General features: G+C 52.7%; 1 protein-coding gene across 2 annotated transcripts in view; it reads left to right on the top strand.

The window, feature by feature from the left end:
- Positions 1 to 27,372, top strand: part of PACS1 (phosphofurin acidic cluster sorting protein 1) — a 151,165-nt gene extending 123,793 nt beyond the window's left edge. Inside the window, exons 5-24 of one of the 2 annotated variants that reach the window (XM_046016632.1) lie at positions 1,548 to 1,692; positions 1,973 to 2,064; positions 2,160 to 2,240; positions 5,450 to 5,509; positions 6,355 to 6,515; positions 6,876 to 6,969; positions 12,303 to 12,383; positions 13,734 to 13,849; positions 14,021 to 14,153; positions 15,364 to 15,468; positions 16,264 to 16,370; positions 17,092 to 17,246; positions 17,383 to 17,493; positions 18,252 to 18,354; positions 18,789 to 18,831; positions 20,999 to 21,041; positions 21,299 to 21,434; positions 24,088 to 24,314; positions 25,712 to 25,831; positions 25,981 to 27,372. In XM_046016632.1, the coding sequence (XP_045872588.1) occupies positions 1,548 to 1,692; positions 1,973 to 2,064; positions 2,160 to 2,240; positions 5,450 to 5,509; positions 6,355 to 6,515; positions 6,876 to 6,969; positions 12,303 to 12,383; positions 13,734 to 13,849; positions 14,021 to 14,153; positions 15,364 to 15,468; positions 16,264 to 16,370; positions 17,092 to 17,246; positions 17,383 to 17,493; positions 18,252 to 18,354; positions 18,789 to 18,831; positions 20,999 to 21,041; positions 21,299 to 21,434; positions 24,088 to 24,314; positions 25,712 to 25,831; positions 25,981 to 26,096 (2,229 nt within the window). In that variant the 3' untranslated portion in view covers positions 26,097 to 27,372. Of the gene's footprint in view, positions 1 to 1,547; positions 1,693 to 1,972; positions 2,065 to 2,159; positions 2,241 to 5,449; positions 5,510 to 6,354; positions 6,516 to 6,875; positions 6,970 to 12,302; positions 12,384 to 13,733; positions 13,850 to 14,017; positions 14,154 to 15,363; positions 15,469 to 16,263; positions 16,371 to 17,091; positions 17,247 to 17,382; positions 17,494 to 18,251; positions 18,355 to 18,788; positions 18,832 to 20,998; positions 21,042 to 21,298; positions 21,435 to 24,087; positions 24,315 to 25,711; positions 25,832 to 25,980 lie in introns of both variants that reach the window. The other variant, XM_046016631.1, reaches the window with a different exon arrangement.

The following is a 27,372-nucleotide window of genomic DNA, read 5'->3' as shown; positions in this document are numbered from 1 at the left end:
AAAGTACATCTCTGCAGAAAATCCATTCATTACCCCCTGTGAAAGAAGCCGAATATGGATGGATATCCCCCAAACACAGCAGAGTTTCTGTTTCCAGAGGTTCTGCTTCGGCAGGGGCAGTGACGCACATTCATCTCACACATCACAGTGCGTCCCAGCGAAGCCTTAATAAGGTCAAGTGAAAGAGCCTCTATGAAAAGAGGTGTTGTCATTTCCACCCAAATAACACAAGCTCTCAGGAGCAGAGGAATTCAAGGAAGACTGCCATCTATCTCTCTCCTCTCCTCTTATCCAAGTTTTCTTGTTTGTACTCTCCCTACATCTGTAACCAAAAGATCATTCAGTTCAGTCCTTTTTCAAGGATTGTGGGAAAGCATTCTGTGAAGAAAATCCCTTTAGTGGGGAGGGGTGTTCAGTCATGTCAAAGATCACTCTATTTGACAAGCTCCACAGGAAAACCGTCCTGTCCGCAAGGTATCCGTGCTCCTCCTGGCTGAGTTCCGGTCAGCCGATGGATTGCCTCATCTATCCAGTAGGATGGCGTTTCATTTGACTGAAATTCTTGACATATACACGTATATGTATTATGTTTACAGAGTTTCATCAAGGAAAATATGTCATTATGTATTTTTTGAGGTCTAAGAGCCCAGTTTGACTATACTACAAAGAGGTGTTCTTTAAATGCTTTGTCTGCAGAGGTTTTACATGATACTTGTAGATTTTCAGAGCAGGCCCCATTTAACGGAAGTCCTGTCAACGTGTCCGCAGGGATTTTCTGTTGATTTCCTGCTCCTGAAAAGCATTAACTTGCTCCTCAAATCTGGCCGTATGAAATAGTTGACATCCGTCACAGTCCTGTCTGGAGAATCTGGTGGCCTCCCATTCCCCGTGTGGCTGGTGCCAGGAGGCATCCCCCCTGTGCAGAGCTCAGCGGCTGCCACATGCCCAGCCCCCACGCAGCTGGCCCATAAATCAGTTTTAGCTTACATCTACTTTAGTATGTTGAATAGGAAAATTTTTGTGACCTTAATAAATAGAACATGTGAGACAGTCCCAGCCCATCTGTCTTTCCTCTTCGGGCTTTGGATCAGTATGAGGGACCGTAGGGAGTGAAGTATTATGGATACCACATTTCCCCACCTGTGTCAAGCCCTTCCATTTCCTCAAGTCCCGTAGGTCCTTTCCTCATTGCCAGACACAGGTAACCACCATCTGCAGGCTGGCCCCAACCAGCCAGGAGAACTGCTCTGTCAAGGACTAACACTAAACTGTAGTCGTAGAGATTAGCCATCATTTTAGTCTTGAGCCTTGATCTTTGTTTTTAAGCACAGGGCCTGACCAGTGACAGGGCATGACCAGGCTGACAATTGAAGTAATAAGACCTTGAAGGTAAGAGGAGAACAGTAACCTTGGATTTGAAAGGTAGTGAGAAGGAACATGTATTAGCACAATCCATTCCCATTGGCTTGCACATCCACTTGGATTTATGAAAATGGACGGCTCACCTCCCTTAGTAAGGCATTTGCATTGCTGCCCTGTGGCCTCAGGTGATGCAGCACCCTAGTGAGGGTGCCCTGGTGCTCGGCCTGCACAGCAACGTGAAGGACGTCTCCGTGCCTGTGGCAGAAATAAAGATCTACTCTCTGTCCAGCCAGCCCATTGACCATGAAGGAATCAAGTCCAAGCTGTCTGGTAAGATGTATGTAGTATCGGGAGAGCCCTGTGGGTCAAGAACAAGCCCGTCGTCGGCTCCCCATCCTGGGAAAGCTGAACAAGACAGGCCTAAAACGTTCCTATGAAAAAAGAAGTTTAGAGATCGCTGAGAATAAAATGTGGCCTACAATAGCTGTGGCTCTCTCCTCTACCCCAGCCGTATTTCCACCCGACAGGAGCCATGATTCCAGCCAACCAAACTCTCTTAGGCCAGATCTTCAGATCGCAAGGTTGTCTTACTAAGGTGTCTCTTTTCCAGATCGTTCTCCTGATATTGACAATTATTCTGAGGAAGAGGAAGAGAGTTTTTCATCAGAGCAGGAAGGCAGTGATGATCCATTGCATGGGCAGGTAACTTTCCACAGCCCCTCACGTGTAGCGTCTGAGAAATAATTCCAGACCCTCCTGGAATTTCCCAACTTCATTCCATCCACCTACCCCCTTAGGACCTGTTCTATGAAGATGAAGATCTACGGAAAGTAAAGAAAACCCGGAGGAAACTAACCTCGACCTCTGCCATCACAAGGGTAAGCCTCAAAGGTCCGGGGAATGTTTTAGCTGAGATTTTAAATTTGGTGGTAGGAGGGGAGTGGTGTATTGAAACTTCCTGGGGTCTTTTTAAAAATCTGCACATGAAGGTTCTGGAGGTTCTGATACACCCATTTATCCCCTCCACCAGCACCACCACGTAATTAAGAGTCACTGGTGTAGAGAAGCAGTGTTACTTATAGGAGCGTGTTATATTTTTCAGGTTATCTCGGGATAGAAAATAGGTTGAGAAACCTTGTTTTAGACTTTGCAACAGGTAATGCTTCCTCAAGAAGCAGAATGCCTCAGGCACCCCTCGTCCCCTCTCCAGGTGACTCCTTCAAATTATATCTGCCTACCACATAGACAGACACGGTCTTTTCTAGGGCTATCACCATTTTTAATCATTTTAACCCAGAAATAACAGGCTAGTGCTTAGAACTGGGTTTGGTAAGGTCTAATTACATTGGGTATCATTCCTGCCTTAATGGATCCATAACCTTAGAAGCCAGATGCCTTTGAATTGTGTCTTCTACATAAGATGTCCTCAGGAGTCACTATTTTTGGTGAAATTAGAATCCTGGACTAAGACACTTAATACCTGGATTTCTAGGGTAACTTTGGGGGTTGTTTTTGGGGGGGGGTTAAATTAAATGTCATTGCATTTCATTTCATTTTAATTGCAGTATGGTTAACCTACAGTGTTACATTAGTTTCAGGTGTGTACATAATGATTCAGCAGCTCTGTACATGACTCCGTACTCATCGTGATATGCGCACTCTTAATCCCCTTCGCCTGTTTCACCCATCCCCCTGCCCACCTCCCTCTGGTAACCATCAGTTTGTTCTCTACAGTTCAGAGTCTGTTTCTCGGTCTGGGTTAACTTTGATCCTGGAGATCCTGTGCTAAAGTGTGGGAGAGTCAAAAGTGCTAGAAACTCAGTTTCATTTTTCCCCGGCGTATCCTGATTGTCTAGAGTAGAACTAGCCTAGGGACCCCAAGAGCAGAGATTCCCGTCACCCGCAGGCATGAAGTAAATGTAGACCAGACCTTCCAGACGTGTTGCCTCTGAGCCTGGCATTCACCATGAAACCACACTGTCCTCTCTCCTTGCCTCCTTAGGCATTACTGGCCTTAAAGTCCTCAAGACTGTGGCCTTGATTTCCCCCATGAAATAATGAACGACTAGAGAGCGTGAGAATTGTTTTGTTGTCCTCAGGTATCATATCCTTGCTTGGCACTCCAAAATGGCGTGGGTAGGGCATGTCCCCAGGGCCTCAGACATCTTATGCTGTTGTACTTGCAATGGGGAGAGGTTGGAGGATCCCTTTGTGTTGTAGCTTCTTCCGGTTAAGTTCTTCTTTCTCCTGCTCTGTAACGGTGGGGAGGCCTGCTGGAGCTTTATAAGCCACCTTTCCCTGTGGTCTCGGATGAACCATAGCTTCACCCTGTTATAGGACCAGAGTCCAGTGCTCCTATTAATATCCTCTTCCTCAAAGGTTGTTCTTTGTTTTTTGTTTTTGTTTTTGTTTTTGTTTTGTTTGTTTTTTTTTAAGATTTTATTTATTTATTCGACAGAGAGAGATCACAAGTAGGCAGAGAGGCAGGCAGAGAGAGAGAGAGGAGGAAGCAGGCTCCCGGCTGAGCAGAGAGCCCGATGCGGGACTCGATCCCAGGACCCTGGGATCACGACCCGAGCCGAAGGCAGCAGCCCAAACCACCGAGCCACCCAGGCGCCCTTTTTTTTTTAGCTGCAGGCTCTCTCCAGGCAGATTACCAGAGACTTGGAATGGTTCTTTAGTTTCTGTCTCCTTTTGTACACATGCATTCTTCTCTCTAGAACAAAGAATACTTTGTTCTAGAGACACTAATTGATTTGCTAAGTGTTTTTCTCTGCTGTGGATACCCTTTCTACCTTTGGAAACCCTGCTTTTTTTGAAGGTCTGGCTCAGTCTTACTCGCAAGTTAGTCTCTTCCATCCCCAGACGGCAAGTCTGTCACTCAGTCGGAAGTACTTAGGACCAGTCATTGCGCCTGGCGTTAGAGACAGAGAGACAAGAAAGGCCTAGTCCATGCCATCGAGGAGATCACGGAGTTGAACACAGACAGCGTCTAGACCAGCTGCTACAACGCAGCAGAGTAGGTGCTGGAAGATAGAGCTTGGTGTAAGGGACAGCGATGGTGCCCGGGGCAAGCGGCCGGCTCCGGGACAGCGATGGTGCCCAGGGGCAAGCGGCCGGCTCCGGGCAGGAGTGCCGGGAGAGCCTCACAGAGCAGATGCCATGGGACGGGTTTCTAAGGAGAAATAAAACTTCACCAAGTGGATTGGGAGAGCATGTGCCGTCAGGGCAGAAGATACCGTATAGAAAGACTCCCAGGAGTCCTGCAACATGCCATTCTTGACAGAACGATCAGCGCTTGCCTCTCGAATAGACGTGGGAGGTGTTCAGCGGTGAGGCGGGGCCAGGGACAGACAGGGCAGCCCTCAGACAGACCCATGCTTAATGCCGCAGCTTTCTTCCCTGGGCGCTGGGGGCCGGTGAAGACCTCTAATTCGGGGAGTAGCAGGACGAGGTTTGCATTTGTGACGATCACCGTGGACTCTGGAGAGAACAAGACCGGAAACTAGCCGGGATGTGGGGCTGGGGGCGTGGCGGTTGAAGGCCCTGATCCCACAGAGCTGTGGGGAGGAGACAGGCCTGAAGGACAGCGGTGCTGTCACAGGTGAAGGAGAGAGTCGGGGTTAGTGAACACCGGGCTGTGAGGAGAAACGGGAGGGGAGACGCTCTGGGTTCAGATTCCCGTGATCGGGGGTTGGTGATAATGGTACCCAGGATGGGAACACGGGGAGAAGGTGATAAATTCTTGGGAATGCCGGGCTTGAGGTGCCCGTGTGTATGCAGGCGGAGATCATCAGGCAGCACGACGTATCTGAAGGACTGGAGGAAGGGAGGACTGGGAGGTGTGTGGGAGGGGCCCACACTCTATGCCCACAGCCCTGGGGACTGCTCCGCGTTAAGCATGCACGTGCCTGCTTCCCTGGGGGGGGTTTACGTGCCGGAGGATAGAAGCTGTTTCCCCATCTTCGTGTCTTCCCACAGTGCTTCGCAAGGGAAAGAGTGGGCTCTGGATCACTCCGTTGGCTTAAACTGGTCGTCGTGCGTGGGTGGGTGTTGTTGAGAACTTCTGTGCCGTTTGTTCCCACAGCAACCTAACATCAAGCAGAAGTTTGTGGCCCTCCTGAAGCGGTTTAAAGTTTCAGATGAGGTACGACCCCTTACTCCCGAGGGTGATGGTGAGTAGAATTCCCTGAGTTTCACCCTTGTTCCTGAGCTGCATTTTTTCCTGCCACTGGGAGTCGGGACTACAGGACCTCCACGTGAGAGAAGAGCTAAAGAAGGGCTTTAAGCTACGTAAAAAGAGAAAGAAAGGATTCGCGGTACCTGCAGGGGGGAGTAGCGTGGTTATACTCAACTGTTGGCTAACGCCACCCTTCTGGCATGGGGCATTAGTAACGTCTGGTTGTTGCTTGGTTTTACCTCCTGTCAGAGGGGGATCATGGTGCACAACGACCTGTGAGGTGGGAGTGTCCTCAACGGTCCGCCGTTAAGTAACCAAGAATTGGTCACGGATAGAGAAGCAGTGTCCTCCCTGGGCTCTGACCAGCCTGGTGCCAGTTTTCGTACGCTTGGCTTCTCGGTGCACTGGAGAAGAGATGGAGAGGAAGATTGTTCAGAGGTTTCTTTGTCCTTCTGTGGGCTCCTCAGGAGAACAGGACCAGCCTGCGCGGGGTCACCGTCTTCTGGGTTCTCTCGCACCTGTCCTCTGGCAGAGGCCCATTAGCACTTCGGCGTTTCTTCCTTGTGCCAGGCCTGTAGCATGGAGTGGCAGGGAGACATTGAAAAGGAAAGGTGGTCTCACCACATCCCCGCTCTCAGGATTGGGTCACAGAGAGGACACCAAGGTTGCCCCGATGAGTGTGAAGCTATGGCCTGTCCCTTAAGGAGGACGAGTTAAGGAAGCCAGTTGGTACCCATCCAGGAGGAAAGTTGCCCATCTACCGTAGCTGTTAACAGATGTACCCCAAACTCAAAGATCTTTTTCCCCCGCAGGTGGGTTTCGGGCTGGAACATGTATCCCGAGAGCAGATACGAGAGGTGGAAGAGGACTTGGACGAACTGTATGATAGTCTGGAAATGTATAATCCCAGCGACAGTGGCCCCGAAATGGAGGAGACCGAGAGCATCCTTAGTACTCCGAAGCCCAAGCTCAAGTGAGGCCCAAACCTCTCCACCAGATTGTCTCCCTGCGTCTCTCTGAGCCAGAGCGACCTCCTAGATGCCCTCCCTCCTGTCCCCTCCTTTACCAGGGTATCTTGGCTCCTCACCCTTGTGGAACCTCCAGCTGTCCGGATAGAGATCACTGTTTTTGCCTCTAGCTGACAAAAGTCCTGATAATCTCGAGTCTTTTGATCCAGGCCCTCCTTGTCCACCCTCTGCCATGTCCTTCCTCAGCGGGCATCCTTCAAGCCCGGGTTGTCAGCCTTTCGTGCACACCGTCACGACCCAACTCGCACGAGCTGCTGCCCTGGGCCCTGGTGGCCACTGACCCTGGCTGTGCTTCTTTGCCGCAGGCCCTTCTTTGAGGGGATGTCGCAGTCCAGCTCACAGACGGAGATTGGCAGCCTCAACAGCAAGGGCAGCCTCGGCAAAGACACCACCAGCCCTGTGAGCAAGACCAATGGCTATGGGGGTCGGGGAGAGGGGCCGGGGAGTGTTGGGGCTTCACACTCTGGGCACTCTGCTCCCGGCTCACCTCGTGGTGCTGAAAGAGCGGGGTCTCATGTTGTTTCAACCATGGGTGTCCTGACTGGAGTCCTCGCTGGGAGCTTGGTTCTCGTGGGCATTGCTGTGGCTATTTGGGTGTCCTTTTTGGTCAGTTCCTGCCACAAGAAGGAGCCTTCCCTCCCAGAACACACAGTACCGTAAATTTCTCCCTCAACATGCGTCACATGGTAGCGGGGAGTATGGCATCCTGCAGTGGTAAGTAATCGTGCTTTCCAGGCAGAGGAAGAATGCAAAGGGGCGGGAAGCCCACAGGATCTGATCAGAGACGCCACATAGGCTTTATTCAGAGACGCGGGCAGTACTTGCAAAGAATTACGAATTTGACAGGCCGATTTCCATTTTGCCTGGTGACCAAGAAGAAAGAGTTGCTCTCTCGTGTAGTACCCAAGAGCGCAGCGTCATCCTGGACCATGCTCTGTCCCTGCTCGGGAAGACTCTCCCTATGGCAGTGGGTCAGAGGTTGGAGCCTGGGTTGATGCTGTCTCTACGTCAGGCCCTGAGGAGCTGTTCTTCCCCTTGTTTACAACTAAAGGAAGGAGATGTGCATGGTTTTAGGGCAGTTTATGGTTTGCTCTTGCAAGCGCGGTGTCTTTTCTGTAGATCAAAGAAACTGAATCCTTTCAGTCCTCCTGTTCTTCCCGTTCTGAGAGAGGGCGTACAGAGCTCACCTTGAAAATAGGTATTAATTGTGAGGAAATGCTGTGTGAGGCATGTGAGGCATGTGAGGCCCTCCATCCCTTGAAAAGCCCCGTGACTATGGAAAGGCTGCCTCCTGTCCCCGGTGTCTGCACACCCTGGGGCTGCTCGTGGGTCAGAGCATGGGATGCCTTTCTGCTTGCTGCCACCAGGTGGGGCTGCCTCCCACCCTATCCCTCTTCCTGGTAAGGCACTGCGGGCACTGTCTGGCCCTAGGACAGTGGCCCCAGGTGGCATTAGTGAGGAAATGTGGGGTGGAAAACTGTGGTCGACAAGCAGAATCCCTCCAACAGAAAAGCCTCTGGCATGCCACTTACAGATCCTGCACTCTGTGACCCAGAGCTGAGGCCTCACCTTGCTGTTTCGTGGCTTTTAGCTACTCTTTCTTGAGGGTTGGGGGGGCGGGGAGCTGCTGAATGGCCCTGCTGAATCGTCAGTGTCCGCAGAGATCACTGGCCCCTACAGCCAGGTTCCATCTTAACTGTAAATACAAGGGTTGACTCTTATAGAGAGGAACCTGGGACCGGGCCGAAGGAGAGCTGTTTCATAGTGCCCTAGGAGTGTGGAACGAGGAGTACATAACAAAATGCGATTAAATTTTTAACTGATATAATGCCCCGAAACACCGAGCGTAACACTGACTTGTAATGAATGCTCGGTAAATGCTTGGGATTGTTATTATTAAATTGATACATTATTTTATACTAATGAAGGTATTTCTGGGTTGATAGAACGTGTCTGCAGGTTCTGCTTTAGCCTCAGTTACGTGACTAACATGATTTAAATGGGAAACCGCTGATGCTCTGAGCCTCCGAGTGCCTTAGAGTTGGCCCAGCAGCCCAGTCAGCTCAAAGTTAGGACAACTGAGTATCAGGCTTAACAATATGATAATGGCCTGTGGGTCCCTGTCTACACAGAACATTCATCTGGGCAAAGTGGGACTGGGTTGAGAGCACGTGGTCTGGAGGCAGACTTCTGAGTTTGAATCTCGACTCCACCATTCCACTGACTGTGTGATCTGGGGCCATTGTCAGGCCTTTGTTTCTTCATCTATAAAGTACTTGTTAAAAACACACACCTTGTAAGGCAGCGCGCAGATACGATGAGAGAATGCGGCTCGGTCCTCCGTGTGGCGGCCGGTTGATGGGTGGATGGATTTACTACTCGGTGAGCGTGCGGTGAACGGAAGCTGCCGTGGCTCCTCTCCTTACCGTCAGTTAGAACCGTTTCAGTTCTGCTCTCCTGAAACTGTTGGGATCTAGCTGTCTTTGTCATGAGTCCTTCAAATCCTCGTTCTGCTGGCCAGATTTCAGACTTGCTTTGCTGATTCTCTGTGATATTTCTATTTTTGAAGAGGCCCATATGTTTCGATGTGGATGTGGAATTTTGGAATCCTTGAGTATGAAAGGCCCTTCGGGAATGACAGAGTGAGCCGTGCTTTTACAGAGAACTTCCAAGTGTATTAGGGGAAGAACACCGAGATTGTGCGTACGTGGGCAGGTGTGCACCTGCAACCCGACTTTTATCCTCTGCCTCTCTCTGACTTCCTAGTGTTGTTGCATAGTTATTTTCCTTAATCTTCTTTTTCGTTCCCGAAATTTCAGAGGATCCAGTTTATCACTAGAACCAGAAGGTATTTCTGCTGATACAAATTATTACAGTCATTGGGGCATCTGGGTGGCTCTGTCAGTTAAGCTTTCAGCTCAGGTCATGATCTCAAGGTTGTAAGATCGAGCCCCACATGGGGCTCCGCACTCAGTGTGGAGTCTGCTTGGGATTTTCTCCCTCTCCCTCTGCCCCTGCCTTTGCTCACTCGAGCATGCTTGTTCTCTCTCTCTCTCTCTCTCTCAAATAATTTTTAAAAAATTAGTAGTTGTTGAATTTTCCCAAGACTGGGAGCCCACAGTAGCAACATAATTTGGTTTTCCCAGCTGGTAACAGTAGGTGCCGACAGTGCTTCGGTCAGGGAGGTCAAGAGATGCAGCCTTTCAGCCCAGACTGCCTGCTGCTGAGAGTTGTCATTTCCATTGCACTGTGGGTGATGGTGTTCGAGACGAGTACTTCATAAAATTGATAGCCTAAAAATACCACCCCGCTCTGCTCCCCGCATCTCCACAGGAGCATGTCCCCTCCTGCAGCAGCCAGCATCACCCCACGGGCGCAGTGCCTTGGGCTGCTGGCGCTGCCTCCAGTACTGCAGTTAGACGCAGCCACGGCGCAGCTGGTGGTCCGGGGCTCTGGGGTGAGAAAAGCCCTTCGTATTTATAGAAGTAGAAATTTGGAGAATTGGGAGTTTGCTTCTAATGGGATTGTTTGGAACATCTAGAAGAGTCAGGAAATAGCCAGCAGTTTCCCTCTAATGCCAACCCAAGTGAAAGATGTTGCAGCTTTACCACGGAAACAATTCTGGACCTGTCAGAAGGCTTAACAACAGGACGTGCTCTTTAAAGCCCTCCAGCAAAATGATGTTAATGCCCCAGGTCATTCTCTCTGAATGTGTTTAACTCATTTGTCATACTGAGATCCAAAATGGAGGGAAATCATCTTCAGTCTTTTTTTTTTTTTTTTTTTTAAGATTTATTTATTTGAGAGGGGCACCTGGGTGGCTCAGTGGGTTAAAGCCTCTGCCTTCGGCTCAGGTCATGATCTCAGGGTCCTGAGATCGAGCCCCGCATCAGGGTCTCTGCTCAGCTGGGAGCCTGCTTCCTCCTCTCTCTCTGCCTGCCTCTCTGCCTACTTGTGATCTCTCTCTCTCTCTCTCTCTCTCTCTGTCAAATAAATAAATAAAATCTTTTTTTAAAAAAAGATTTATTTGAGAGAGAGGGAGAAAGAGTGCATCTGTGATGGGGGAAGGTGGCATGGAGGGAGGGAGAGACTATCAAGGAGAACCCACCCCCCCGCCGCCACTGAGCACAGAGCTCCATGCAGGGCTCTGTCTCACGACCCTAGGACCCTGACCTGAGCCAAAATCAAGAATTGGACACTTAATTGACTGAGCTACCCGAGCGTCCCCATCTTCAGTCTCAAATCTGACCAGGACTTTTTCACAATTCTGGACTCTGTTGGCATTGGTTATTCGCATAGATAATGTGCCGTGAACTAGCTGTGTAATTGGAGGCAAAGCGACTCCAGACCTGGGGCCACAGTCAGATAAAGTGTGTTGGGTTGATCTTGCAGATGGTTTTGGACAGTGGCTCTCTACCAGGGGTGATTTTTGCCTGCTTCCAAGGAACATTCAGCTCTGGCAGTGACTAGAGACGGTTTGATGATCGGACCGGGCAGGGGTGGTGCTGCTGCTGGCATCCAGTGAGGAGAGGCTGGGAGGCTGTTTAACATCCCGCGGCCCACAGGACAGCATCCCCCACAGCGAAGAAGGATCTGGGCCAAAGTGTCAGCAGGGCTGAGGTGGAGAAAACATGGGCCTGCTTGTTCATTAGTTTGCCAAGTGACCCCTTGAACTTACATGCCCCCTGTTTCTCACTACTATTTACAATTTACAGAAGAGGGACTTCGAGTAATTGGGATGAAGTAGGATATCTTTGATCTTTCCTGACTCCCTGGTTTCCGAAGAGATTCACTAAGGCCAATACCTTCCCTACCTCTAAGACCCACAATCCTCAAATTCTCATGACTTTGACATTGACGTCTGCACAGCCAGAAACGGTATTAGCAAATATGAAAAATCTAGTTTCACGTCTGAGTATTTATGAAGTAAATTTTTAATGTTTATTAGAAACGCTAGTAAGACTTGGGGACAAAGGGAGAATTCATTCACACCTAAATGGCTTGGCATTGGGTGTCTTTTTGCTTAGTATATTAATTTTTTTTGAGGATTTTCTAGATGTTTCTACCAAGCAAAATAAATTTGGCTGCCATGGATGTCTTTAGTCTCAAAGTCAAAGACCTGAACTACAAGATTCTCCTTTCTTCTCAGCAACTTCTGACAAGCAGAAGAGGCCCCAAATGTCCCTCCTGGGCAAAGGCATATACTGCATCCAGAGTCAGAGACCCTGTGGATCCCATACAAAGCCATCTAAACTTTGAGCTTCTCTTTTCTGTGACACCTTGTGAGAGTCGGAACTGCTGGGTCCTGCATCTCACTGTGTAATTTAATGATTACAAAAATAACTGACCCTGGGGCGCCTGGGTGGCTCAGTGGTTTAGGCCACTGCCTTCGGCTCAGGTCATGATCTCAGGGTCCTGGGATCAAGTCCCACATTGGGCTCTCTGCTCGGCAGGGAGCCTGCTTCCCTCTCACTCTCTCTGCTTGCCTCTCTGCCTACTTGTGATCTCTCTCTGTCAAATAAATAAATAAAATCTTTAAAAAAAAAAATAATAACTGACCCTCCTGATACTTAGTTTTCACAAAAACATACTCCTTATAAGATGAAAATTCCAAAGATTTTATGAGGTCTTCATATTAAGTGGGAGTATTTGAAACTTCTCGGGGACCTAGAAAACCAGTTAGAATGGTAGTTACTTGGATTGGTGATGACTAATTATTATAATTTTTGCAGATGGAATTGGCTGCTCTAGAAAAAGTCAAATCTGCTTGGATTAAAAATCAAGATGACAGCTTGACTGAAACAGACACTTTGGTATGTGTGGCTCAGTCCCCCATTTAACATAGTTTTTATACCTTTAGAAATAAAACCAAAAGACCTTCAGGACCACCCTGGGGTCTTTGCCTGTATCTGTGGACTTGTGAATGTCCTGTGTTCTCTTTCCTCCTGGAATCCTTACCCATGAAATGTAACCTACCCTGGAGACCAGGTCATTCCCCAAATTAGCAAACCAAAAATGTCCCCGTTCTGTTCTTTAACTCGATCTGATTAAATGCTAATTCAGATAACTTCTCACTCTCTGTCACCCTTATTTACTTCTGAGAGATGACAGCTGGTCATCTCTTCCTCTCAAAAACCATTCCTTCCTCCAGTGCTGCTCTTAGAGTGAGCTTGCAGCCTACACGTTAAATTTCCAAGTGATTATTGGTCAAGTTTTTCCCCTAAGAGACGGGAGCTGCCCAGGAGGGCAGGCCAAGCCCTAGAGAAACGGAATGAATTGCCTGGGGTGCCCAGTTTGGGCACTGACCCTGCACACGTTTACTGGGCAGCTACATGTGCTGAGCAATGGAGTTGCAAAGGTGAGAACATCATGGTGTCTGCCATCAAGATGCCACCCTCCAGGAGGAAAGCCATGCTGTGTACACCTGTGCAGAGCCTCGGTGGAGGCCGAGGGAAGGACAGAGTGATTCTGACTAGAGGGACATCTAAACTGGGCCTCTCAGAACATGCAGAAGTTCCCCCAGTGGGACTGGACGCGGACACAGGGCAGGAGGGAGCAGAGAAGCTTACCAATACCGTCTGGGGCTGGACTGTGCATTAGCCTCACAGTGAGACCCGGTAGTTGAATGGAGTCCAAGGAAGAATTAGTTCAGACTTAGTTTTCCTAGATAAATGATGATGCCTTGAAGATCTGGTGTATAACCCAACATTAGGCTTGATGCAGGGTAATTTAAAACTTCCCACTTGCGCTTTATAGTTCACCAGAAATCCGAAAACCCAGCTTCCACTCTTGCCCAACTTTGGTTCATGCTGCAGAGTGGCCATTTCCGAAGTGAAATTCCAGTCATTTCATTTCCTGGTTGAAATTCTCCTTCCTACCTGAAGAAGCCAGATCGTCAGTCCGGGTTTGTGCGTTGACTCATAGTTCATAAATGCAGACTGACTAGAGACAGTCCCCAGCACAGTGGGTACGCTCAGTTAAGTTAAACAGAAGTCTTCCTCCTCTGGTGAGGTAGGAGCTGTAGAACCCTGTGCTTCCAAGGGAAAAAAGACCGAGAGACTGACTCTCCCTGTCATGGTGATGGGCCCTGTCAAGACCCATGAGGCTCCTGGGTGGTCCCTGACAGGGAAGTAACCCTTGCTGTTTCCTTTCTTCTGTGGCAGGAAATCACTGACCAGGACATGTTTGGCGATGTGAGCACGAGTCTGGTTGTGCCAGAGAAGGTCAAAACTCCCATGAAATCCAGCAAAACAGATCTCCAGGGTTCTGCTTCCCCCAGGTACTCAAGATTAGAAGAAAATCCTAAAACACGGGGTAGAATTAAACCAATCAAATAGTGCCAGGCTGTGACCATGCTTAGCAGAGGCTCCTGGCCTGGAAGAGTGGGACTAGCCGTGGCCTTGGATTGCAAAGGCTAGTAACTACCTCCTTTCCACGTCTCTGGCAGCAGGATGGATGGGGTGCTCACACCGCGGCAGAAGAGGAGCACGCCCCTGAAGGAGCGGCAGCTCTCCAAGCCCCTGAGTGAGAGGACCAACAGCTCTGACAGTGAACGGTCGCCCGACCTGGGCCACAGCACACAGGTATCCCCTCACCCCTCCAGGCCGGGACCCTCTGAGCGTCCTCAGCCCTTGGCTTCTGTTTTGTCGTCTTCCTGGGGTGGTTAGGTAGAGAAAAAAGGTGGAATACTTTGAAGTGCCCTGAATAAAAGTCTTGAAGACAGATCTGCATCAGAGAAGTCTACCATGCGTCACTCCTCGTGTGGGATTGGCTTGGGAGCTGCTCTTCAGGGAGCAGAGGAGGGAGCAGGAAACACCAGCATCGTCGCAGTCTGCATCAGCCCAAGTGGCATTTCCACACCTTGTTTGCTCTGCCTCCTCTGCCCCATCAGACATCAGTCTGGAGACCGTGTGGTGAACCAGTCGTTCTAGAGGACAGCAGCCATCAAAATCCCACTGGACGTCTCCCACCTGGGCTCAGATAACTTTAGCACTACTGTGGGCCAGTGATTGTGACTTCAAGGTGACAAATCCACAGTATTAAAATATTTTGATCGAGAGGCCTAAGGGCAGGCTGGAAGAGAAGCGGAAGAGACTGGGCCTCGGGAATTCCGTCTTCTTCCTGAAGGCCAGTGGCACTGGGGGCTCGGGGAAGGAGCCTTTCTGAACTGACTTAGCTCACACAGCTCCTCCTCCTCTAGAGAACAGCAAGCCTGTTCGTTTACCTGATAAATATCAGCGAGAGGAGAGTTTGTGTCAGTGTGGCTTCCCGAGTTCGATGCTGTCACATAGCTGAAAGTGAGCTGGAGACCAGAATAGACTGTGCCTGGGGCGAGGTGTCGTCCTTCTTGCTAGTCACTGTTCCTAAAGTACCTTTTGTTCCCTGCGACAGTGGGGCTCCCCACACAGCACTCGCTGCTGTTCTCCTTGGTTCTCTCCCCACTGCCCTCGTTTTCATTTCTGGGAGCACCTGCTAACTGTTACCTCCCCCTCGTCTCCCGCTACTGCGTGCTGTATCGTTACCCCACAGGGAGGCTCACTGCACTTCTCCCTCCGTCAGGACAGCTGCTGTGGCTTTGTTCCCGGTGTCCGAGTGCATGTTCCTTAAGGACTCTGCTCACTCTTTATCCTCCTCCTTTCCGTTTTGCTCTGACCAGTGGGATACTGGGTCTCCTCCAGAAATTCCTAGTATGTGTTCTCTGAATGCCCCTGCTCCAGAGATGATCTACCCCAGTGCTCCCCTCCCTACCCTTCGACGGCCTGCGATGCCTGACAGGCACTTCTGTCCCTACAGATCCCAAGAAAGGTGGTATATGACCAGCTGAACCAGATCCTGGTGTCAGACGCGGCCCTCCCAGAAAATGTCATCCTTGTCAACACTGCTGACTGGCAGGGCCAGGTAAAGCATTACCGAGGGCACAGCTGGGAGGAAGCGTTCTGGGGAACAAGAAGCAGGACACGGAGAAAAAGGAAAGTGACCCCCACGTCTCAGGCCCCTCTTCCCTGAACTCAGCCTATAGCCCTGGGCTCCTGTCCTACTTCTGTCACGTTCTGGCCTGTGGGATCTCACGTCCCTAATTTTCTGTACCTCAGTTTCCTCATCTGTAGAAAAGCAACTGATCCTACCTTCCTTCCAGGGTGGTTATGTGTGGTTTTCCTGTCAGCATAGCAGAATAATGGTATCTTGAGAGGTACGGAGTGCTGTAACGTGCCCGAGGTGGCCCCTGGGTCCCATGAAGGCAGTTCAGAAGAGGTAGAGCCAATCTGCTTGGGCTCCCAGTCACTGCTGTCCACCCAGGTAGATCCTGGTGCCAGAATCCCTCTTTCCTAACAGCCCTGCCTCCTGGAACATATCCTACAGAGACAGCATTGGAAGCTAAAGATGCCTTAGCCTTCCCACGTTGCCTACCTAGCGTGTCTGCGTGGGCTCCAGCCCCACCTTCTCATCACTGGCGGCCGGAACCCTGACCTTCTCGGGCCAGCTCTGGTCTGAAGGATAGAGTTCATCATTTCTTATATTCAAAACCAGAGGACCCTTAGAACCCTTTCTCTGCTGCGACTGCTAGGGTCTTCCGATGGGCCTCTAGCTGGGCACCTCTAGCTGGGCCTTGCTCTCTTGGTGCCTCTGGGGGAGCTATTGTCCCTGCTGCGTGGCTTCACCTGTGTCCCTGCCCTTTCCCTCCCTGCCCCCCAGTATGTGGCAGAACTGCTCCAGGACCAGCGGAAGCCTGTCGTGTGTACCTGTTCCACCGTAGAGGTCCAGGCCGTGCTGTCCGCCCTGCTCACCCGGATCCAGCGCTAGTAAGGGCTCTACTTATCTCCTGCCCTTTGGGGTTCCCTCTGACCTCATCCTCCCACCCTGACTTCTAAGCAGTGACAGGACTGCCTGGCCTCCTCAGACCAAAAATCCTCGGTCACTGTGTGGTTGGGCAATGGCAGGCAATGGTGCTCTGATGTCCCTGCTGGTCCCAGAGGTCAGGATGTGAAAATGTCATTTTCCTGCTCTCCCTGCCTCCCCACCTGGACTCTCCGTGTCCTGCCACATCGTCTTCTTAAACCCAGGGTGAAGAAGATCAGGAAGAGAGAACCAGGGTTTTACAAGCCATTTCACTCTCAGTCCTCTAACTGTGCTGTGCCACGTGGCATCCAGCGCCAGGGCTTCCCCTCCTCAGGACCTCCCCAGAGGGCAGGAGTCCCTGCCAATGGGAACGAGAACTTCGGGCCTTCCAGGTGTCTGGGCTCGTGCCCACTGCTGACCCCTGGCAGCACTGCCAAATTGCCTCCCATTAGCCTGAGCTAATTCTTTCTTCTAGACGATTACCTGCCCTCTTTGATCCTAGATTTCTCTCCTAATTGCGTAAGCACTGTAGTGTATGGCTTCTCTGGGAATTATGTTGTTTACTGGCTAATTTTTTCCCTGCGGGTTGTTGCAATCAAGTAAAGTCAGAGCTCGGGCGCCTTGTCCGAGCAGGACGCTGCCGAACCTCCCGGATGTGGCTGTGACTCTTCCCTTGCTCCCCAGCTGCAACTGCAACTCGTCCATGCCGAGACCCGTGAAGGTGGCCGCCGTGGGAGGCCAGAGCTACCTGAGTTCCATCCTCCGGTTCTTTGTCAAGTCGCTGGCCAGCAAGACCTCCGACTGGCTCGGCTACATGCGCTTTCTCATCATTCCCCTCGGTAAAGATGGGGCAGATTTCATTCCTGAAGCAGCATGTTGGGGCTGGGCCCTACGAAGGGACAGTTAGGGAGACGGAAGGCCAGGCCATCATTCTGCCCCTTAACCAGTTTGCCTTCTCTGGTTTCCGTCTCCCAGGTTCTCACCCTGTCGCGAAATACTTGGGCTCAGTTGACAGCAGATACAGCAGTACCTTCCTGGATTCTGGCTGGAGAGATCTCTTCAGTCGCTCGGAGCCCCCTGTGTCAGGTAGTGGCCCTCTGCAAGGGGTTGAGGCAGGATGCCACCTGGTCCACGGAGAACCAGTCTTGGCCAGAGGAGAAGGCCGCAGGAGCATGCTTCTCTTCCTCCCTGTGCCTCCGCCGCCCCCAGTCCCTTGCATGTTTATTTTCTCAGCAAATATTTGTTAGGGGGAGGCCCATTATGGGCAGCCCTTCTTCACTCTGGATGTTTTTAGTCTCCGCTTTCTGCTCTGCTCCTGTACATCTAGAAATGAGGACAGGCATGAGGACATCTTTAGTGGTAGAACTCAAATATAAGAAGCAGAGGGTAGTTACTAAACAATCTGTTGATAAGCGAGTAACACTATGCTGACCTTGTCTTTTGTCTGAAATACAGAGTAGGAGTGGCGGGGCTTAGGGTGAGCTCGAACTCGGCAAGGCTGAGGAGTAGTAAATGCATCACCAGACCTGGAAGGAAGTGCTGGGCAGAGAGTTGGAGTGGAGGGGTTCCTCTAGATTACGAGATTGGTTTGAGCAAAACAGATGTCATGTGGGAGCGTGATCAGCCTGAGAAAGAGCAGAACTGAGGAAGTGCAGAGATTGGAAGGGAGAGAGCAGCTCTTGGGTTCATCATTTCTTATATTCAAAACCAGAGGCCCCTTAGAACCCCTTCTCTACTGTGACTGCTAGGGTCTTCTGATGGGCCTCCAGAAGGGGTCTCTTTAAGAGGGTTTTCAGGTCTGCCTGCTGCAATAAGTCGGTCGTTGTCTCTTGTCTTTTCTCCAGAGCAACTGGACGTGGTAGGTCGGGTCATGCAGTACGTCAGCGGGGCGGGGGTGACGCACCAGCTCCCTGTGGCTGAGGCCATGCTCACCTGCAGGCATAAATTGTAAGTTTGACTTTGAGATTTCGGGGAAATAGGTCGGGTGGGCTGGATAAATCTTGAGTTTTCTTCACCCTTCTGTATTTCCCTTCTCCCCACCCATTTCCCTTCGTAGGCACCCAAGAGCAAAAGAGACGGGGTTTTGACTACCTCCCATCCAGGCACTCCCCTCCCTAACCTGGGCCTCCCCACCCAAATGGATACCCCCTCGGTATAAGAGAAGCCCATCCTAGGCGCTGACATTCACGCGTGGTGTAGCATGCAGAACTGGGTTTTTGGCCTCCATCTGTGGCTCCTCGTGCCGTCCTGAGAGGCGATGGAAGGTGTCATGTAGTGTCTGGACTCCCTTGACACCACGATAAAATAGGAAAAGCTTGTATCCCCAGCTCTCCATGCAGTATGACCCACTAACTGTAAGGCTTCCCTTTGTCTCCCAACAGCCCTGATGAAGACTCCTATCAGAAGTTTATCCCCTTCATTGGTGTGAGTACTGACTCCCCGCTCCTCTGTACCACACCCGTTCTCCTGGCCTTCCTGTCCCTCAGTGCCCTCGTGCACGTGTGCACGTGTGCGTGTGCACGCACACACACATGCACACACACACACGATTCATCTAGACGGTGGTTCTCATCCAGAAGCAGTTTTGTCCCCAGGAGAGGTCTGGCTATGTCTGCAGACGTTTTTTGGTTGTCATAGCTGAAGTTGGGGTTCTACTGGCATCTAGTGGTTAGGGAGCTGGGGTGCTGCTAAACTTCCCGCAGTGCTCAGGACAGCCCCTACGACAGACTGATCTGGCCCTAATGTCGGTAGTGCCCAGGTGGAGAAACCCGGGGCTGGGATACGCACCGAGCTGCTCCTCTCGGTGTTCTCCTTTCCCGAATCATGGGCTGTCCCCAGATCATCACTGGTAACTCCTTTTTATTACACCGAGCCCTGAACCTGGTGCCTTGGCCTAGGGCATGACGCCAGAGCATAGTTCTGCAGGCTCCAGGGAAAAGAAAGCTGCCTCTGAAATGAAATATCGGTAGATGACATTCTGAAGAGAAGGCCAGGAAGTAGGTATTTCTGTGTCCAGGGTCAGACGTGCCTTTGAAACGAAGATCCCTTCTTTTCCCTCCTGTTTAGTCAAAGGAGCATCTCTAGATGAGTCGGTTTTGGAAATAAAAGGGAAACCTCTTGGGCATCTCTGATGTCAGGTGGTGCTGTCTTTTCATTTGGCAGTAGCTGAGCCATAAGGCAGAGACCCAACTGAAGGAGGGACCCCAGAGGTGATACCCTGTGTGACCAAAGCATACCACAAAAGCCTGACTGAAATTTCAGATTTCCATGTATGAGACAATCGAATTTCTCTTCAAAATCAGCTTGTCTTTTTTCCTCTAATCTCCTAGCTTTGGGTAGGGGCATATGCAAATGAAGGGCCTCTTCTATGCTCAACCCAGGTTCTGGATGTCTTAAGTGATCGTGGGAGATCCCTGAGCCTGCAGAAATTCAGTTGCCCCTTCTTGTGCCTCGCTAAGACCTCCTGTCTGAACAGTCCACTTAGTCCCTGTTAGCCCCTGGGGCTACTCCCAGAAGCCATGTTGGAAGCTCTAGACCACGGCCTGTAGCCTAGGCTGATGATTTGATTTGCATCTCCATGGAGCTATGGGTTGCTGCCCACTCTAGCCTCACAGACAGAGAGAGAGATGAAAAAAATTTTTTTCAATTGAAGTAAACAAAGGAAGGGCAGCCTCATATAATACCAGGGCAGCAAGGGGAATTGTATCCAGGAAGTTGAGAGTGTTAGTGTGTTACTTTCCAGGAACTACAATAAGGATGCATAGAGAGTTTGGGACAAACCAGTGAATAGCAGCCCTGTGTTCTGAGTAGCCTTGAGGGAACCATCCGCACGTGATCGCTACAGTCCCTGGGGTCCCGTTTCCGTGACGTCATAGCACTCCCTAGCACCTCTGCCAGGTGCCAGGCCCTGGGCCTGCTGCTTCATGAGGATTCACCTGTCACTTCGAGCCACAGCTGTGACATTCAGATAGTCTGTTTCTAGCTGTGCCTTCGCTGGCTGCTGGAGGGCCCCCTCTCTCCTGCCCAGAGTTCTCTATGAGAAATCTAAAATTCTTTGGGAAGCTGAAATTAGTACACTGCCTTGAGGTAGAGAAGGGGTGGGGGTGCCCGGGATCACTGTCTTAGCCATATTCTCTCAGATTCCAGCAAGTCTGGAAAGGAGGAAACTGGTCCCTTGCTTGGTTTCACACAGGCAGGCATTCAGAGAGTCCCCCCCACCCCCCGCAGCACGCTGCCTTACCAAGCTTTCTTACAGTGGCTCTGAGGTGGGAAGATGGTGTTCTTACCCATGTGGTCTTAGAAGAAGCCCGAGCAGAATACTGAAACGGGTCCTGCCTTCGGGGCGGCCTTGCACTCCCCAGAGATGAGCTGTGAGGTCTTGTGCGCGCCCCCCCCCCCCAGCTCATTGTTTGGAACTGGGCTTTTTTACATATCTTAAAGATCAGATCTGGGCTGCTCTGGATTTGCAAAGATGTTTAAAGCGTGATACATAGTAATGGCTGTTGTGTCTAATCACCGGCTTCCAAGTGGACCAAAATGCGCGTGCGGCTTTAGTCAGAGGACCTGATGCAGCGTCTCTTCTTTCTCCCAGGTGGTGAAGGTGGGTCTGGTCGAAGACTCTCCCTCCACAGCAGGTGAGCCTGGGGCCCTCGTGCCCCTGTGGAGTGAGGCGATGCCTTCTCGGCCTCCTCTCTAGTCCGGCAGGCCAGAAGGTGAAGCCTCTGGGTGTCCTAAGTTAAGTCAGAGTTTGGGCACCCTCACTTCCCGGGTGAAGTGGTGGCAGGGGGCAGTGGGGGGCTGTCCAGGCTTAGCTCAGCAGCAGCTGAGACCCCTTGTCATTAACTGGTCAGGGGTGGCTTCCTCTGGCCAACTGTGTCTTTCCCCCTGACAGGCGATGGGGACGACTCGCCTGTGGTCAGCCTCACCGTGCCCTCCACATCACCGCCTTCCAGCTCGGGCCTGAGCCGAGATACCACAGCCACCCCTCCTTCGTCCCCCTCCATGAGCAGTGCCCTCGCCGTCATGGGGTAAGGGGCTCTTGCCCATACCTCTGCTTCCTTCCAAACCCCTCCATCAGGGCCCAGGAACCTGACTGACTCCCCCTTAGCACCCCCCTCCCCCACCCCTCCATCCCTGCCTGCCTACATTGCATAACAGCGATGGCTTCCTGAGTGTGGAAAGCAGGATAGTGGCCAGAGCTTTGCAGTCCCAATTCAGAGATTTAGGGCGCTAGCCAGGCACGTGGAACTACTCTGTACAGTGCGGGATACTTTCTTCCCCATGTCTCCTGGGGTAGAAGTGAATGGGACAAGCGGCAGGGAGGCTCTTCCCAGCCTGTAAACTGCTGTGTACAGGGGTCTTGCTGGGGGACTGCCCGGCGCGGTGGAGCGCGGCCGTGGGAGTCCTGCACAGCCCGGTTTGAGTCACGGTTCTGTGTTAGTCCACTGTGCTAGCTTGTGTTAAAGAACAGATTACTCGGCGACACTTGTAAAAGCGCAGTGAGGGAGGGGCACCTGGCTGACTCAGTGGGTTAAGCCTCTGACTCTTGATTTCAGCCCAGGTCACGGTCTCAGGATCGTGGGATCGAGCCCCATGTCAGGATCCATGCTCTCAGCACAGAGTCGCCTTGAAATTCTCTCTTCCTCTCCCTCTGCCCCTCCCCGCACTTGCATGCTTCCCCCACCCCAAATAAATAAATAAAATATTTAAAAAAAAAAAAGAAGGCACAGTGAGGGAGACCACATCAGGGCGTGACCATCAAGACAGGTGTAGGGGCAATGCCATGGATTTTGCAGGGGGGTTGGCTCGGCTCCAAGTGGAGATTTCTACCCCGGGAGTGAGCGCGGGTGGAAAATTACTAAGAGGAAAAGCCAGGGGTACAGGAGGCTTCTGAACAGTCCTGACAGGACTCTTGCTGAGACAAGTCAGGGTGTCAGACGTCTCCTGGGGGGCGGCAGGGGATGAGGAGCCTGACCAGGTGCCCCAGGTGATCAGATGGAGGGCGGGGCTCTTGCTAACTGTCTTAGCAGGGTTCTTGCTAAAAATGGATTTTACAAGGAAGTACACAAACGGGCCTCTGAAAAGGTTTAGGAGCCAAACTAAAGTTTCTAAAGTGTAGTCACTAAGCTTCCTTTCCGACTGCGGGAGTGGAGTGAATGGCCATGTCAGAGTTTCGTGAGGCTTCAGGAAGAGCATGTGTTGTTGGTGCCTGGCACGCGGGAGCTGCTGCCTTCTTTCAGGCAGGCGGTCTGTCTGTCCGTCTCTCACCACAGTGGCCATTTGGGGCGCTGGAGCTGAGGCAACAAATAAGAAAGGCTCGTCCTAGCTTCGGAGCTTGGGCCGCTGGGCCCCGGCAATGCCAGAGCCGCAAAAAATTGAAACTGTAGGTTGCAGTCAGCACTATGAAGCACTATGAAAAATCAGCAGAGGATGGTTCTGAAAGGGGAAAGAATGTCTTTAGGGTCTTAAGTATCCAGAGTTTAGACCAGACGTTCAGAGTGGCCTCTCAGGAGGCAGCTGTCACGCCAGGCCTGAGCAGGAGGCGCTGACGGGGAGGGTGGAGCAGAGCCATCCCGGAAGGGGCCCGAGGGGAACAGGCCAGGAGGTGAGAAAGGGCAGGCATGGGGCAGGACCACAAATGGGCCCCTGCACCTTCTTCCTCCCTATTCCCCTTTTCTCTGCCTGGCCTCTTCCTGTTTCTTCTGGGGAGGGTCCTCAGCAGCAGAGAGGGTAGGCACTGGCCGGTGGTTTGTCCAGAAACACCAGTGACAGGGTCGTGGTCCCTGAAGAACATGAATGTTCTCCGATGGCGAGAAGCCTCAGTTGCACCTTGGGTCCAGCCCGTACCCTCCCTCACCCTCTCCTCCCCTCCTTCCCTGTTCACTTCCCTTCGTGGTTTCAGCTGATCTGTGGAAGGGACAGTTCAGGAAAGGAGGAAGTCACACACGGCCAGTAATGCTTCTTGGTTCCAGGCTTCCCGAGGGGTCTGTGGACCAGCCCTTAACCTCGACCTCCTTTCCCATCCCATTAAAGCTGGTTTTTAGTGGAACCACTAGAACCAGGCAGAAAGAGAAATGTCAGATGCCTTTTGTAGCCTGTGTACCTATTGTGTCTGACACCTCCTTTCTAGAAAACATCAGCCTTTTCTCCCCGTGGAGCTAAAATTACCCCTGAGCTAGAAGTGCCATAAATAAGAGAAAGCTGCGGGTCGCCAGCCACTGGCTCGGCCTCCTGGGGCTGCGGCGGAGCCGGCCAAGGGCCTTGCGCTTCTGCCCACTTTGTCTCTCTGGCCCTTGGTTGGGTCTTGCCTGGGCTCTGCTTGCCGGGTGTGTCCATGCGTGTGTGTGCACGAGTGCGTGCAGGAGCATGTGTAAGTGTGTGTGCACACCTCGTGCATCAAGCCTCCTTCCTCTCCGCTCCCCTCCGCCCCTGGGACTTTGTGTTTGGTTCCCTCACAGTTTCTCAGGTCTTCACCCTCTCCTGGCTTTGTCTTCCGATCATTCCACCTCTCCCTTCCCACACAAACCAATTCCGTGGGACCGGAGGGAACCCAGAACCATTAGCCTGCCGCCTCCTCTCACCCTGCCCAGAGCCTGGCAGTCCCCTCCCGGCCCCTGAAGCCGGCCTTGTAGTTGGGAACTGGGGGCAGAGCCTACTCTCCGTTACTGTCCCCTTCCTCAGGAGCCCCAACAGCCCGTATGGGGACGTGATTGGCCTCCAGGTGGACTACTGGCTGGGCCACCCCAGCGAGCGGAGGCGGGAAGGTGACAAGAGGGATGCCAGCTCCAAGAACACCCTCAAGAGCGTCTTCCGCTCAGTGCAGGTTTCCCGCCTGCCCCATGGTGGGGAGGCCCAGCTTTCCGGCACCATGGCAATGACTGTCGTCACCAAAGAGAAGAACAAGAAAGGTAGGTGACATCTGAGACCAGGGACAACTGGGGCCACTAGGGTTCACTGTCTCCTCTCAGGGTCGGGGAGACCTCTGGATGAGGGCAGAGCAGCACATCTATCATGTGATCCAGCCCGGGGTTCTGCAAGGGTCTTAGCTCACCTTGCGAGATGAGGCCAGTCCTTCTGTAATCAAGGAAACGAATGTCCCCAGTGAGTAATCGGTCCCTGCGTGCTGAACATCAGCTCCGGACGGGCTGGGGCAGTTAGCGCTGCCACGACGAAGGGAGCCTTTCCAGCCACTGCCCTCTAGCGTGGACCACGTGACAGAGGAGGCCATCACTGCGTCCCCATGAAGCAGGCATTTGCACCCAATCCTGGAAGTCACTCAAGCCCACATGAGCAAAAGGGCATAGTTGTTTAAGAGTTAAGAGGAGTAAAGGCACCTGCATGGCTCAGTCAGTTAAGTGTCTGCCTTCAGCTCAGGTCATGATCTCAGGGTCCTGGGATCGGGTCCCATGTAGGGCTCCCTGCTCAGCAGGGAGTCTCCTCCCTCTCTCCGCTCATGCTCGCTTTCAAATAAACAAAATATTTTTTAAAAAAGAATTAAGAGGAGTACAGCCCACTTTGGATCAGAGCGGTGGTTTCAGGCACTAGAGGCAGAGTTGGGGGGCGGCCCCGGGCCCTCTGCTCTGAGAGAGTAAGGCAGGACCGCCCCCGGCCGCGCCAGTGCCAGCAGAGCTTGCCGCTGTGTGCTCTGCCGTGCGCTGAGACTCGGGCCCTCACAGCGCACCGCCAGCTGTCAGGTTCCTTTAACTCCCAGACCCTCCCTCCTCAGCACTCCCAAAGCAGCTAGCCCTCTTTCTGTTCACGCCTCTGCGTCACAGAGCTCCACACCGGCGCAAGCAGGGGCTGCGGCAGGCCTAAAGCCAAACAGCAGAGGAACCTCAGAGACGCGGCCCGGTCAGGCCTGCCGCAGTGCGCCCCTCGATGCCCCGACAGCCCCGGGCCAGAGCCCTTGCAGACCCTGCCATGAGGCCCTCCCAGCCACAGCAGACTCGGCCCTATGTGCGTGCGAGCGTGTAGGAGGGAGAGCCCAAGGGCACGGGCACCTTGCCCCACGGGCTACCTAGAACATTCACGCCAGGAGGGACCTCAGAAACTCACCAGCTCCAGGTCCTCGTTACACAGTTAAAGATACCAAGGTTCAGGGAGAGGCTTGTGCTGGGAGGGGGCAGAACAAAGATCCTGGTTTGCGCTTCCTGCAATCCCCGAGCTAGGGAGCAGGGAGAAGGGATGGCTGGCTGCAAATCACCTCCCCTTCCCACAGGAGGAGGGACTGGTGGGGATGAGAGAGAGGAGAGGGGTGGCTGCTTTTCCAAGGGCTGTGAACGAGGTGGTTTTGCTTGCCTTCCAGTTCCCACCATCTTCCTGAGCAAGAAGCCTCGAGAAAAGGAGGTGGATTCCAAGAGCCAGGTCATCGAGGGCATCAGCCGCCTCATCTGCTCCGCCAAGCAGCAGCAGACCATGCTGAGAGGTACGGGGAGATGGGAGGAGGGTGCCGGGCGGGGTGGGAAGAAGAGGGGCAGGGGGCTCTGGGGGGAGGGAGGCAATGGCCCTCCCCAAGGGACCCTGGGGCGGTGGCCTTAGCAGCCTGGTCAACCCCTCCTTCCCCTGTCACCCCAGTGTCCATCGACGGAGTCGAGTGGAGTGACATCAAGTTCTTCCAGCTGGCGGCCCAGTGGCCCACCCATGTCAAGCACTTTCCAGTGGGACTATTCAGTGGCAGCAAGGCCACCTGAGGGCACTATCTCCTGGCCACTCTCCCTCCTGGCACTGCCACCAGCCTCGCCGCCTGCGGGCAGGGGGAGGCCAGCAGGCCCCGGCCCCGCATCCCCTTTCCTGGCCCGGGAGTCTGCATCTTTCTTGCCCAGTCCTGAAGGACACTGCCAGTGGGGACAGCGCTCCCCTCCCTCCTGCTCAGTCCTCTCCTTCCTGCTCCAGGCCCAAGGCATGTCGATCTTGCCTTCTGGCGCCCACCCCTGGAATTGAGTCCTGGGCATTCCTTCACCGACTTCTGTTCTCCCCACGTGGCACCAGTTCCCTCCTGGAAATAGGAAGCCTGGGATCCTGGCCCCCAGCAGGGAGTCCAGCCCTCCCCATCTCTGCCAGCTGCCCCGCCTGTCCCCCTCAAGTGGAGCCCAGGGCCACTTCCCATGCTGTGGGTTCTCCCAGTAGGGGTCAGAGGGGTACCCTGAACCCAAGGGCCCCCCCCCCCACAGTCACAGGGGCAGCCTCACCCCTCCCTCACCGCCGGGACAGCTTTTTTATGGTGATGCCATGTCTCTCTGGGGTGGAGGGGCCTTCCCAGTCTCCCCCATGCACGACCTCCTCACTTACCCCAGGTTCCCCCCTAAATGTCACAAGCACCCTTGAATGTTTCTTTGGTTCTCTGCACAGCCAGTCTCTTGGTGGTTCCATGTGACTTGCTTGGGCACCAAACCCTGTCCTTGTGGCTTCCCCCTTGTTGGTGATTCTCCTCCCTCTGCCTCTCCCCCTCTCCCGCCAGCACAGTGCTGCCTCTTCCTGAACTCCAGACTGGGACAGATGGGAGACAGACCCCCCCACCGGCATATTGTCTGTGACCCTGCATCTCCCTGTGCCTTCCGTGTCCATTTGTGTCGCACTCCCTAGTGTGTCCTTCCTCCGGCGGGCTCCAGTCCCGCCCTCTCGCCATGGGGGTCTGAGCCAACCCCTCAGCCTCGGCCATCAGCGTTCTCAGGAGAAGCTGAGCATACAGGGCCACCATCCCAGCCGCAGCCCTCCATGCCCCACCCCCGCACCTTCGGAGCTTCACCGTTGCCCTCTCTCACCCCTTCTAGAAGTTTTTGCACAGAACTTCATTTTGAAAAGTGTTTTTCTCATTCTCCATACCTCCCCAAACTCCAGCCCTTACCCCTGCTCAGCCTTGCTGTCCCGAGTGTCTCCTGGGCTGAGCTGCTCTCTCGGAGCCGGAGAGGGGTGGGGCTTGAGGGACTGAGTGGATGTTGGGTTTTTCATTCAATAAACTGGTGATTT

The sequence above is a fragment of the Meles meles genome, chromosome 8 (genome assembly GCF_922984935.1).
Source record: "Meles meles chromosome 8, mMelMel3.1 paternal haplotype, whole genome shotgun sequence".
Classification (NCBI taxonomy): domain Eukaryota; kingdom Metazoa; phylum Chordata; class Mammalia; order Carnivora; family Mustelidae; genus Meles; species Meles meles.
The sequence above is the reverse complement of the archived record's forward strand: the minus strand, read 5'-3'. Positions and strand labels throughout refer to the sequence as shown.